This window comes from Electrophorus electricus, chromosome 1 (assembly GCF_013358815.1).
Source record: "Electrophorus electricus isolate fEleEle1 chromosome 1, fEleEle1.pri, whole genome shotgun sequence".
In the NCBI taxonomy this organism is placed as follows: Eukaryota; Metazoa; Chordata; class Actinopteri; order Gymnotiformes; family Gymnotidae; genus Electrophorus; species Electrophorus electricus.
Window position 1 is genome coordinate 29964680 of NC_049535.1, and position 14174 is coordinate 29978853.

The window sequence follows — 14174 nt, forward strand, 5'->3', positions numbered from 1 at the left end:
TTGCCAGTTGCACAAAAATGATGTGCTGATGCCAAAGCCTTCAATAGCAAAACCCAGGCCTAGTTTTGTGGAACATACCTTAGTTCTTTCAAACTGCAATGACAAACCAATTCAATTTAGATCAATTATATTTTTATAGCACTTTTTAAATAGATGATACAGTCACATCAGCTTTGTCAAGGCCTAAATGTTTTCAAAGAACAAGCCAGAGTCAACAGTTAACAGACCCACAGGGGTAATACACACATGCTCAATGAAAAAATACAGTAGGAACTTAGCATACAGAAAAAGGATCAAAAATACATTGTCCATGTATATCATCTCCAGTATCTGCAAGCATTCTTTTTGTAGGCCTCCATGTGGAAACATATAGAGGATTTCATAAAGATGGCTAATTCATTCATGGACTCCCAAAAACACAGTAATGAAGAGACAGAATCAACCAATGTACTGCATAAAATATAAAGCAAAACAAAGGTTCACATGTTTATTACATTACAGAGAAGTCTGTAATAACAGGGAGACAACGAGTAAATGGCCCAATGTAAAAGCACAATGTAAAACATGCATATGTGCATGTGCATATGGTGAAAATAAGAAGAGCAGGCATATTTAGCATGGAAGTGATTCCTCTGCAGTTGCCCAAACTCCATGACGCCAGCACTGCCAACCAGCACAACAGCACAGCATGGGGTCCAGTATGATCACAGAAGCATGGGGGCGGGCAGCTAAGATGTGTGTCTGAGGCTAAGACTGTAGTCTTCATGATCGGAAAGCTATCACACGAAGGTTGGTGGAATACGCAAGCGTAGTCCTACACTTCATTAAGAAAAGAAGAAAAAATGAAGTTAAAGCGGTAAGAATGCATACTGCAGCAAAATGCTTGACAAGGGGTGATATTGCTCTATCACTTCCTGTAAAAGACGTAAGTCTGAGTGCATCGCTCAGAGTGCCCTAGCTAAATATCCATGTGAGGATGAGAACAAAAATGTGCATGTTATTTATCGAGAGGGAGACAAGCAAAGGGCCCACTAGTTGGTCACTGGGTCTTCCTGACTGCAGTCATCATCTATTTCTTCTCTGACCTTTTATAGTTCCTCACTCCATAATTCAAAAGAGTTGGAGCGAAAAAACCCCCAAAAAACCTGGGCTGAATCTGGACAGCAGAGGAATGCCATAAGGGTAACAGAGGCAACATTTGAAGATGCAATGTAGTAACCAGCAAATTACAAAAGATAATTACATTCCAAACAATTAAACCTTTCAGCCCACATTGCAAGTGAGATGAGATGATAAAAAGCCAAATATCTGACTTAATCACAACAGCACAACAGATTTCTCCTTGTGACAAAAACATAAACTTCACGTAGTGAACAAAGGCTCTCGGGTAACTGTAGGACCAAATAAGTTATAACTCTGATTTGCACTTACAAATAGCAATACAAGTAGATGCACAATAAACAACAGGACAAATTCCATCAAGCTCACTGAGACTTCCAGTCTTCTAGTCATACAGTTGATGCCATTTGGAAATTGCATCGCATGTAATAGAAAAATTGGTGATGCAGGCCTGATTGTAACCGCAGACTTTTAAAGCTTACTGGATCAGACCTCACATCCTAAAATACAAGGTCAAACAGAGAGAAAAAATTTGGGGACCTGATCAATAGTTAAGGTTTCACTAAAAAACAAGAACTCTATTGGAGCTTTTTGGTAATTGTGCAAGGCTATGAACAAGCTTGCAAGGAAGCATTCTTATTTTAAAAGTGTGTGGAAAGGCCAACATTGGTTGTCAGTGGCTAAAAGTAAGACCATTTAAGATATACCACACAACAGCTTCATGCATTTTACCTGCTGTTTTATAAGGATACCTTATAGTCTTGCCACTCAACAGGCTGGATAGAGCTATTTATTAAAATACAGCCATATATCAATCAGTAATAACTCTTGAAGCTACCCAGGCCTACAGAATCAAGGTTGTCGGTACTCAATATTGTCTTGCCAAATTCAGCTAACATTTGTGCCTCTGAAAAGCTCCCCATCTCTCAGTGGTCACAGCAAAGCATTTAATAAGGTTCAGCACTTCCGTAGATGTGAAGCAAGCTCTTGGCTAGCAAGATTTTCGTAGTCATTTGCACTACTATTGCTGAGCCAACACTGACACAGTTGTCTGGAAACATGATGCTACACACCAGCTCAAGAAAATCAAGTCAAGAAAATTCACATGTATGTGAAATCATTTTGATATTAACAGGGCTTCTGTGGAAAAGCAGTCACTGATTCGGTGGGCTTTCCTGCCCTTCATGGCTTTGAGATGAGGCCAGAGTATGTCACTACTCAGAGCGCTGTAGTCGAGGCTGGAACCAGACTGACCAGCTCATGAAAATGCTGAGATCATACTGGGCCTCTCATTTGTTCCACTGCAAATACACATGTTCTTTTCCTCAAATGTCAGGCACTGGTATTTCACTAGTGGGCAATCTCACACTGCTAATATTCACATAAATGGATAACTATATGTTAAAAAAGTAAGCTAAGATTGTTGAGGACAGAGAAAAGTGAAAAGAGAAAGAGAAAAGTGAGTTTCTTATTACAAGTTAGAAACATAATGAAAAAATGAACTTGAAACTGTAATGCCCATGACTAAGTGTGACTCAGTTCAGTTTGCTGTAGAGATGGAAAGAAAATTATCCCACATTTTTTGTCACTGCTTTAATGACATCGCTGCACTTCATAGCTTCCAATTTCAGTCGTGTCTATTAATCTGCTTACATTTTGTACTAAGAATACACTGTTCAATAAAGAAAACCATGAGCAAAGTTTAAAGTAAAAGATGAGTGCTAATAATTACAATACAGACCTGATCTCAATGAAATTTACATAAGATTTTGTTTAGCAGAGCTAAATAAGAAGCCTTACTCTGAATAGTCTCTGCAGTGTTACAATTTTAAAATGTTGTGTAACATGAATTATTGCATGTATATGCTTACAGTGTAAAATAAAAAATATTAGAAATCCAAAAATATCTTCCCTACAAGAGATACTCTAGAGCTTCTGACAATTTCTATGATGCCTGGCTTGGAATGCAAGCATCTAATGTAGAGAACAGCAGACTTACTGGACTAGTTTATTCCAGGTGAAGATACTTTGCTGAACCATGAAAACTATGTACAGTTTTGACAAACATCAGTGAACATGAGAAGATGAAACCAGTCGAGTAAATATATAATGTGTTTTTGCCTCCATGCTTCATAAGATCGGAAATAACTGTAGTTACTCAGACACAATCACAAGACTATTACTACAGAAACCACATCATTACTACAGAAGCAACACCAGTACTACTATATTTCATTGTTTTGCCCAGGATGAATCAGGACAGTTAGATGCCACATGTGTTGCACAAACTAAGGTTTTCTCTCTGGATTAAACGAATGCTCTCTTTTTAACAGCAGGTATGCTCTTAATTTAGGGGATGCAGTGTTAAAGCACACCTGCCTTCTGACGGCATGTTTATGAGAAGGGTTCACATGCATGTCTAACCAGTGCTGCTCCTGGTCGAAGAAAAACTACATATTATTTTTACATTACACTACCAAAAGGTTGGACGGCGGTACACAAACAGTGACAGTGTTAATAGTTAGTACTCAAGAGTCATGACTTTCTCTCACTTTCCCACTTATATAGCACCAGGATGGAGTCACAACAGGACAACTGTCACTCATATATAAAACAGAATAAAGATGTCTGTTGCTGTTGTCGCTTCTGTGAAGAATGTTACGCTAACAGTAATAACAATATGTGCTACATACCAATGGAAGCTCAGAAAAATTCATCTAATCTCAGCCCTGTAAACTAAATTTAATGCAGACACAGAGCCTTAGCCTCCATACTCTGGTTCTTTCTCATAAGGCCCTTTTTCCGAACACTCTCAGGAATGCGAGGTAAAGCTCCTGGCCCATGATGATTAGACCCTGTGGCCTGTGCAGTCTGCGCTGGCCCTGCCAGCTCCAGGGTGAGGCTCCTCTATCTCTACCCAGGCCCTAAAGCTTAAACTGAGCAGCTGGGCAAAGAAGACTGTTCTCAGACCTGCACAAAAAGGACGCATTTCACTAACACTGCAAGGCCAGCCACCTCCTTCGCCACAGCAGTCAGACTGCTTCCTGTCTTTGAGAGGATAAGAGCGCTTACCCAGGGCTGTATGGAATCAGGAAGCAGTTAAAAGCGAATTTGGCGCCAGAGCTGAGCGCGCACACAAGGACTCCACGCAGACACATGAACGCATGATTGCACAACTTGCAAACCAGAACAACTAACAGGGGCAAAAGTATAGCGTCGCTCTTCCTCTTCCTCCTCCTCCACGTGGGGTTTGACTGCAGCGGTACTGCAGGGCTGTTGCGGCGTTCTCGGTGAGGCGGGTCAGTGATGCTGCTGCTGCTGCTGGTTTATAGATGGGAGATAAGAGCTCACAGATGTGCCCGGGACAGTGCGAAATGTCCGGGGGATGGAACAGAAGCCAACCAGGAGTTCTAATGAATGACAGAAGGCAAAAATGAAAGGGAGAACAACTGGAAGGCTGGGGTTGGGAGAAGGCGCCCTCTACGACTGTTCGGCCTGCTGATGCTGTCTCATTTGACTCATGGTTAGGATGCGTGTATGGTGAACAGGTCTTAATTCAGCTTGTACCTTTACATATTCTGTGAGGTCACATTAAAGTCACAAGGAAAACGGTGGGTGTGTAGATAGTATAGAATGAACAGCCTAAGTATAACTTGAAACAGTTCAGAAAATAGTGTCCAAAAAGTAGCCGTAAAGACATTTTTGCAGAAGGTCCTTCTGCTTATAGATTTGACCTCTTCCCAAAAAGCACAGAATGTCTGTTTCAATTTAATTTAAGTACTCCATGTCCTTATACCCCAGCACAGTGAGCAGGGCCCTTTGGATAATAGTCACCATGTCAGTGTGATTCCTCAATGTACGTTAGCTGCAGCATGCATTCACTGTGCCCCTCAGGGGGGTCGTCTGCTGCCAGGCTCAGAGCCTCTCTGCCATTCACACAGCACTGGGCACAAGACTCAGCCCAATACACGTCAGAACCAGAATGCCAGCCCTGATGTATCCATGGAAATAGACTACTGCCTAGCAGTGCATGAATGGATGAGACCACAATATTAGCATTTCTTTCTCCAAACTAACATTATACGCGATCAGAGGATCCACAAGCATTTAAATGAACCACGTATTCTCATTTACAGAGATTTCCTGAAATAATTCTGAAGCATGAGGCTCTTTTGCACACGCACTGAACAAGCAATCTATACATTGCAATATCACACTGTGCAGTACAGCCTAATCAGCCTGGGCCAGCAGTGTCCTGGGAACGGCAGCACACACCAGTCTGAGCTCGGAGATGGAAGGACAATTGCAGGCCAGTGATTCAGGGCACTTCATCTGCCTGAGGGCAACGTGGCACCAGAACCAGCATCAGACTGGGGCTCTGAGAACAGTTTACTGTTTCTGTTTCTATGGTTAGGTTAGGTTAGGTCAGAATTGGGATACACACTCTAAACACACACCCGTGTATTAGTTTTATTTTCTCTGTACTATTTAATGTTCCAACATTTCAAAGCCTTTTTTAAATTCCACCCACTTACTAAAAATCACATATATAAATGACATACATAAAATACTCTTCAGTGGGCTACAATATATAGTACAGCAAATCATACGACTGGCATTTTGTACGTGGCGCAGAAATCGTAATAACTTTTAATAATACATTTTAAGAGCCATTTCCAATAGCTTTCATTTTTTTACACAACTTAATGAATATCCAACATTTAGGATATTCTTTATTTCACAACTTTTCATACAGATTTGATCTCATTCCATCTCTCGAGGCAGTACAGACCATTTAGGCTACATTGCCTTGTGTTAGCTTGAAAAATAGGCTGCAAAAGTTGTGATTAGTAACAATTAGTTATTGGGAAGCTACTTGTGCCAAACCTCTGTGCACACAGGTTTAGCTGCTGCCCCAGCACACCACAAGAGCTCACTGCACTGTCAGAGCTCAATCATGGCACGATGCTACATATTTCGCCAGCTAGTGCACTAATGCCAAACGCTGCTGTGCTGGCGCGACAGAACGGGTGGCCAGAGTGTCAGAGACCTGGACAGTGTGAGGCCAGGTCAAACCCAGCCCTCTCCCACACCCTCTGAAAAGACAGAGGGGAAACAATCACTTAAAACTGACTTTGTTCTCCTTTCATAGAAAAAAACAAAAAACAAAAACCAGATCTATTACTGGCTTGGTTTCATAACGATTTCATATCCTGTCACTGCAGCAAATGACTGGCAGAGAGGAAAGAGCAGCATAACGTGAATCTTTTTGAGGACCCAGATGGTAGCGTGACAAGCCTTGGAAAAGGCATGGGGCGTGACCATGGGATCCTCACAGAAAGCAGAAGAAGCAGAGATGCTCGGGCAGCCGCGGGACACAGCTGGCAGCAACAGAGCAGGGCTGCACACGCATGCAGCTCACACCTGCTGGCCCAAGATGCCACATGCTGGCGGTCACTAGTGGCAATATGGAGCCGAAATGGCTTCCTACTTGATGTACAGGGCTGGTTTAGTGTACATCACAGCCATGAGATTTTATCCACCTAGTGTCCTTTCAACTTCAGAACTGTCACCGACGACACAGATGTTAACAACAATGTAGTCACACTATTACAATGCAGGCTTGACATGATGTGAACAATACACTAGGGCTGATCTTGAAAGAGGGAGATCGCCTCTGAATCAAGAAGCAAGGAAAACTGGTTTGACAGAAATATTTGCAATCAGTCAGCATAAAAATCTCCCATCAAATGCGAGCCCAGATTTTCTGAGCTGCACCGTTTATTACCTGAAAGTATTTCCTGCTGCACAGCAGATTACTAGATAGACTGCCCTGACTGTCTTTCATGATTCCAGAGGGCAAAATCCTACTATTACTATTACTACTATTAAATGAATCACTTCAGTAAATGTTTGGTTAATGTATTCTTCGCTCCAGCTGGGAGTCGATTTTAAGCGCTCACCTTTATGGGCCCAGTGCTGAAGCGGATCTTCCGGCTGGCTGGAGGCTCATCCTCGGTCGGCAGCCCCGAGATCTCTGTGCAGCTGGACTCTGGTTCGTAGGCTTCATCATCGTCTGCCTCCTCATCCTCATCCAGCTGACTCCCGCCAGAGTCCTCACCAATGCCGCTGTAGGCGCTGATGTCCACCAGGTCAGCTTCAGAGTAATCCTCCTTATGGGACTCCTCGGCTGCCTCCTCCTCTTGGAGGCAGTTGTCTCCCAAGGCTGACCTGCCCTCATCTTTTTGGTTGGCATCCTCACAGGCTCCATCGGTGTCCCCATTCTCCAGCGATGCATGGACCTCTGCGTGAACCAGCCTGCTGCCTGCATCCTGGCCGCCAGGGCCGGAGGCATCACGCTCTCCTTGTTTCGGCTCCTTCTCCATGCTGGTGTCAGAGGGCTCCCTTTGCCACTCCTTCTCCAGCTCCACAGGTGGGCCGGATGAGGTGCTCACTGACTGTTTGCTCCCGGGGGCATCAGCTTGGCAGCCCGTCCTCCTGGGACTTCCAGGTGCAGCCTCCTGTCCCTCGGCCTGTGCTCCCTTCTCTTGACTCCCCACCTTGGGGAAAGTTCGCACCTTTTTGGGGATGAATTTGGAGCTGGTGCCACCTGCTCTCCCTGGGGTGGGACTGGCGGCATGAGGGGGCAGCGGCGAGGTCGAGGACGGCCGACTGAAACTGTTGCGCAGCTCGGCCTTCTCAAAGACGGCACTCAGCTGGCTGACAGTAGGGGACACGGCCTCGACAGGGCCACCCTCAGCATCCAGCCTGTCCAGGGCCTCGGTGCTGCCGTTGAACCTTGCAACCACATCCAGACGGCTGTCCTGGAAGCCCGAGGCCCGTTCCTTCTTCAGCAGGATGCGGTTGGTGGCAGCCTGCTTCTCCTGCAAGGTGCGCTGCTCAAAGATCTTCCGCGTCTCCTGCAGCTTGGAGTAGCCAGGGGAAGATCCATGAGCGGTACTGCCCTCACCCCTGCTGTCGAAGCGGCTCACACGCTCAGAGACAGTACCACCTAACTTGAGCAGTGCGCTGTGATCAACATTCTCATTCAGGCTGCTCGCTCGAGGCAGGGACAGCCGCACCGCCTGGTCCTTCATCTTCAATGGCTCCTCTTCCTCCCCAGGAGAGCCCATCTGCATGAACATATTCTTGATGCGGTGGACATTGGAGCCGTACCGGCGGCCGCGGCCCAGGCCTCGCACTTTCCCCTCTTTGCCATCCTCCCCGTTGGTGGCGCCGGCATCTTTGGCTGGCTGGAGCGCCTGGATTCCCGCCTCGTACGCGTTCCGGTGTGGGGACGCGCTCCGAGCTCCAATTGGCGCACCGGCATTACCGCTGGTGGCGGACGGGGGTTCGGTCTTCATCATGGTTAATCAAATGGTAGTGGAGAGGAGCTGAAACGACATAGCCCCCTGCCTCACCCCCTGGGAGGAACCCCATCCAGGGTGGCAGAGGCAAACAGGAGGCATAAACAAACCAGGGGTCATCGTGAGTCACAGCACAATAAACAATAAACAAAACTAAAGAGAGAACTAGAGGAACTTTTTACAAACATGCAAATTAGGGTCTTCTCAAATATATAATTGGCAGCAGGTGTAGGGTAAGTGTCAAAATCAGGTAAACATGCAATGGAAACCTTCAAAGAAAGCACATACTTCTTATTGCACTTAAAATAGCACTTTTTGTTCATTACCTTTATTAGGCCATCGGTGTACTACGTGTACCAGCGGTTTTAAGGGGCTTACCGACAGCTAACCCCAGAGAGGCTGGGGAGTCATAGATCCAGTAGTTACGCTCACATCTTTTTTCAATTTTGTTGTCATATATACATCATCACACATACATCGAAATCATTTTATATCGAAATCATTTTATAAGCATTTTAAGGCATTCGCTGTGGAAATGTATTATTTGTCGAAAATTCTTAGGAGTCACACGTATGGGAGAACAAAATTGCTACAATCGCGTTAAACTCAAAAGGTGTGCAATTCCAAAAGCGTTGCTTTAAAATGTTTAAGTTCGTTTTAAAGCACCGACGCATTTAGCAAACTTAATTCAGTAAGCTTTTTCGTGCAAGATTCCATAATAAAACATAATACGCACCCGCTTCCAGACTGACATTGGATGGTACGCTTTGTTATGAGTCCAGTCTGCGACTGATGCCACTTATTTGTGTAGGAGAGCTTAGCTTTACACCACCACTCCGAAACGCCGGATATTGCCTATGCCGTTATTCTCTCGCCCCCCAAATGTAATTCCGTAATGGTAACCATAGCCTAAAGCAAATGTAATAATGATACACTGCACTAACAATCGCGGTCTGTGAGTGTCAGCTATCGAACAGCGGGTTGTCAACGCACGACAGTAGGACCATGAGGCCCTGCTTGCCTGATGCCGAGGCTCGGTTACGTCGCTTCCTGCATCTTATGCTGTCCAAAATAACTCTTCTTTTTTCTGAATTAAATATAGCACGGAAAATACAACAGATCGTCGAATTAACGTTTTACCCTGACGTCACAGCGGGGCATTACCTTTTTTCTTGTGCTCATCAAAGGTTCGGTGCTTAATCAAAGTAAACTCCGTCTCTTTGCGAATCCATTGTGTCCACAATTCGTTTTCAGCCTCTCGATTTCCCCACGAGCGTACAGAAGTGACGCGCCTGCCCTGTCTCCAGCTCGCTCGTGCACTGGCTACTGCTAGGCTCGTGCCCTCCTCTCACATGGCATCAGAGCTTCCACCACTGTTCCACTTTTTCTTGGGCAATAAGCGTTTGCCTCACACCTACTCAATACATTTACACTTAACTCAAGCATGTTTTTAAAAATCTAAATTGTATTGCCAGATTAGCATAGACAGACAGACAGACAGACAGACAGACAGACAGACAGAGAGAGATAGATAGATAGATAGATAGATAGATAGATAGATAGATAGATAGATAGATAGATAGATAGATAGATAGATAGATAGATAGATAGATAGATACCGGGGTTATACTTACAGAGAGGCAGGCAGACAGAATAATATATTTTGGAAATGGTACATGGCTTTAACTATCAGCGATTGCTTCAGGATCGCATGCAACGTGTTCATTATCACATTTGTGTCTATTGGCGACCTCGCGAGGCATACTAAAGAGAAAACGAGATTAGGCCGACTTTCTTCGATACTGTTGCTGTTTAATCGCACAGCTGGACCAGAGACGAGGCCTGCTTGCTGTTAAACACATAAAACACAAAGAATGCACAAACACATGCATATGGTTTATTTGACCTTATAAAGGGCGATTACGCTAATGATATAGGATTATTAACATACGATAATGGAATGAACTAAACTAGTGCATTTATAGTAAGATAGTAATTAAACATTTTAGCTTACTACGGACGAATACAGTCTTTGGTACTTCATTTCACAAAGAAATGTTTAATTTCTCTTAGGCGCCAAGAAATGACCATAATCTGTCGTCAGATCATTTATTTGTTTACATCCTTGTCCTATAAAGTCTACAACCATTTGGTTTTGAGACCTTAAATTATATTTAGTTCATAAGTCAAATCAGAATCAATCAATTGCCCGACATCTCCCGACCAAACGAGACTATCCCGTTTTCGCGATATCTGTTTATTGTAGGGTGTGTTAGTGTACAATGAAAATGGCGACGCGAAGCGGTGTTTTAGAGAATTGTTCATGGAAATTAGAACCAAGTGGCATCTTTTCACCGATGGAATGCTGAATACAGCACTGGTAATTGTTCAGAATTTTCTACTTTCTTCTATGGTACAATAATCCAGACGACTTCAGCGTTTGGTTATTGCTGAACTACTGCAGTATTTACAGATAATTTCGACACAATTTAGTAGGCCTTCCCAGTGTAATTCTCAAAAGGCAAACGGATTTGTTTTCGTTATGGAAATAATTGATGACAGGCTAATATGTGAGAGCTCTAGTATCTGGAAATTGTAGTTGTAGTAGAATTGTTATTTTAAACAATCCTTACATTAGGGAAACCATATAAGGTAAAAAAAAATAAAATAATAAAAAGTGAGCCAGAACATGTATATACACACACACACACACACACACACACACACACACGCACACACACACACACACACACACACACACACACACACACAAATAATTATCCTTAAATTAACTTTTGTTGGAAGAACACTACTTTCCTATCTGGTTGACTACTTGAAATAATCAATACAGGCCAGCATAATAAGATAAAAATTAAGGATAATCTTGCATGTAAGAAAAGTGGGCTTTTGTAAGGGTGCCTTGTGTACTGATAGAAGCTTGTTGCTGTCCCTCATGGAAAAAATTCAGGATTCAGGATACCCCTATTTTCTATTTACATGTATAGCTGAATGAATACAACAGAAATACATACCTTGCCTGCTTTCTTTCAGTTGAAACATTAACAGTGCAAATAGAACAAAACAAAACAAAAAACATGACAAAATAAATACACAAACTATATAGACATATAAATTGCCTGTATACAAAAGAGCTGTTCACACTGTGCGTCATAATTCCTCTGAGAATGCAGACACAGCTGAAGACTGCAAAACCCTCCTTGCACAGATGTACAGTTGCCATAGCAACACCTCCTCTGCACTGCTGCCTTGGTGACCCAAATTTCCTGTATCTGTTGTTCCCCTGTATCTTTGCCCTGTGCAGACCTCCTGATGAGCTATGCCTACACAACAACAGGCACTCTGTTATACCTTCTCAAGTGGTTTTCAGAACACATCATTTATCATGGTTCTGAATACATTATCTAAGAGTTTTATAGATAATTTCTGCATGTACACATTTTGCTTCAGGTATCAGGAAATTTTCCAAACTATCCAAAACAGAAGAAATCTAGTTAAACAAAATTGAACAAAATCTAATTGAACATTTGAACAATACACAATTATGCATGAAGATGAAAGTGATGTGTCATATTCCAAAAAGCCTTTTCTGTTGTAATCTGTATATATAGCAATTCCCCCCATTTAACAGTACTAAATGTACAAACTAATGAATGAATATGCTAACAAATAATTGAAAGAATGAAACACAGTCCATATGTCTTTCAAATGTCTGGACACACCTGATGGATGACAAGTTTTGCATAGTCTTAAATGCATTTTATTATTTATTATTTAATTTATTATTAGTTATTTATTAACACCACTGGGTAGCTCAGTGTTTAAGGTACTTGACTAGTAATCAGAAGGTTGTCAGTTCAATCCCCACCACTGCTAAGTTACTACTGTTGGGCCTCAGAGTAATTGCTCAAGCTGTATTACATTCATAAATGTATGTTGCTTCAGATAAAAGTGTCAGCTAAATATATAAAATGTAAACATTATGGCAAAATTTAAGACAAATCTAATACTAAAAGCTGATAGTCTATAGATGAATTGAATCCCAAACAAACATAAGCCTATGGGAAAAGGAGGCATCATACAACAATACCCAGTGGTTACTGAATCCAAAAGTAGACCACAGCAACCTTCCTGAACAGGATCCAAATAACCATCACACTAGAAGATGTCCAAGAATGCATCTCAAGGATAACTAGCTGGACAGCTCCAGGCCCTGACATGGTTCACACCTACTGGCTAAAGAAGCTGACAGCACTCTATGAGTGCCTGGAAGCACAAATGAACCAGCTGCTAATGGATAGTAAGAATGGATGGATTGAAAGAATGGATGGTTAGTAAGAATGGATGGATAATGCATAGTATGAAACATCACCAGTGCAGGCTGGAAGTTCTAATGGTCAAAGTGGGTACACCCTTACATCCTCAAAAGTGGTGGAGATAAGATCCGAGCTAAGATCCAGTGGCACTTCCAAATACAGACTGACAAAATGGAAATGGCTAACCAGCCAGACATAGTAGTGGTGGATAAATAGCAGAAGAGGGATGTAGTGATAGATGTAGCAATCCAAAGTGAAAGCAACTTCAGGAACAAGGAAAATGAACATTTCTTTCAGATTGATGGAAAAGCATCATACATGGCTGCCTCATGAAACTAGTTAAAAGAATACCAAGTGTGTACAAAGCTGACTTCAAAGTAAAGGTCAAGAACTGGTTTAAAACATGTAGCTCTAACCATATAATCAGAAATAAAGTAGAAAGAATTAAAATAAGTTTTATTTTTACTGTAACAAACAGCCGAAGCGTGTCCCTTTCAGGATTAATGTTATCCGCATGTTACGAAAGGTAACAAGTTTTAACTAAAGGTTATAAAAGCGAGAAAGAATCAAAACTGATTAAGCACTGGCACATTCATTTAAAATCATCACTTGATTTGCTGAGCCTTTAAGACCACTAGATGTCGATATTTGTCTGTAATGTGAAAATGATTCTGTTGTATGAGAGTAATGCAGGCTTTTATTTACTTCCACGAGAGAAACTATAGCCACTACAACGACTATGCCTGCCATTCAGACTACATTCCTGGCATTTTGTTACACATTTGCTGCATAGCATGCTATCAACGGATACAATATTTGAAAGGTTAATGGTGAGTGATATGATTTTGGGTTTGAGTTTACGGAGATGATTTTGCTCAGTGTGCAAGTGAACTGGCTCGCAACTGAATGAATCTTGGATTCGTTCAGTGTGCTGAAGTGTGCTTGAACGAATCCAAGCACACTTGGATTTTAGTGTGCTGAACTAAAACATTTGAATCACTGTTCGAAGAATCGTTTTGCACATAATCAACATTCATAGAAATGTTGATTTTAATATTCCTTGAAATTCAAAGCTAGAGTCACCAGACTTGGTATGAAGAATTAACTGTCTCAAAGTACAGAACCTTTATATGCAAGACACACAGTTTATTACAAGAGGTGAAGGTATTCCGCCCTATAGCGCTGAAACTGATACAGCTCCACTGCGAAGTAATTACAAATGTGCTGTATGTGTAAGCATAGTACCCTAGTTAGTGTAAGATATCATAAAATAGTTCACAACGCAAAATGGAAATGAAATGGAACTGTACGCGATATGGGTCGCGTTTCACGTAGCCCCCGCTACGGAACACTT

At 42.5% G+C, this 14174-nt stretch overlaps 1 protein-coding gene across 2 annotated transcripts in view; it reads right to left on the minus strand.

Moving 5' to 3' along the window:
• ppp1r9ba (protein phosphatase 1, regulatory subunit 9Ba) overlaps positions 1-9791 on the minus strand; it is a 32813-nt gene extending 23022 nt beyond the window's left edge. Inside the window, exons 1-2 of one of the 2 annotated variants that reach the window (XM_026997866.2) lie at positions 9651-9791; positions 7083-8543 (exon numbers count right to left, since the gene is read on the minus strand). In XM_026997866.2, coding sequence (XP_026853667.2) covers positions 7083-8486 — 1404 coding nt within the window. In that variant the 5' untranslated portion in view covers positions 8487-8543; positions 9651-9791. Of the gene's footprint in view, positions 1-7082; positions 8544-9222; positions 9474-9650 lie in introns of those variants that run through there. The other variant, XM_026997867.2, reaches the window with a different exon arrangement.
• Between the last annotated feature and the right edge of the window lie 4383 nt (positions 9792-14174).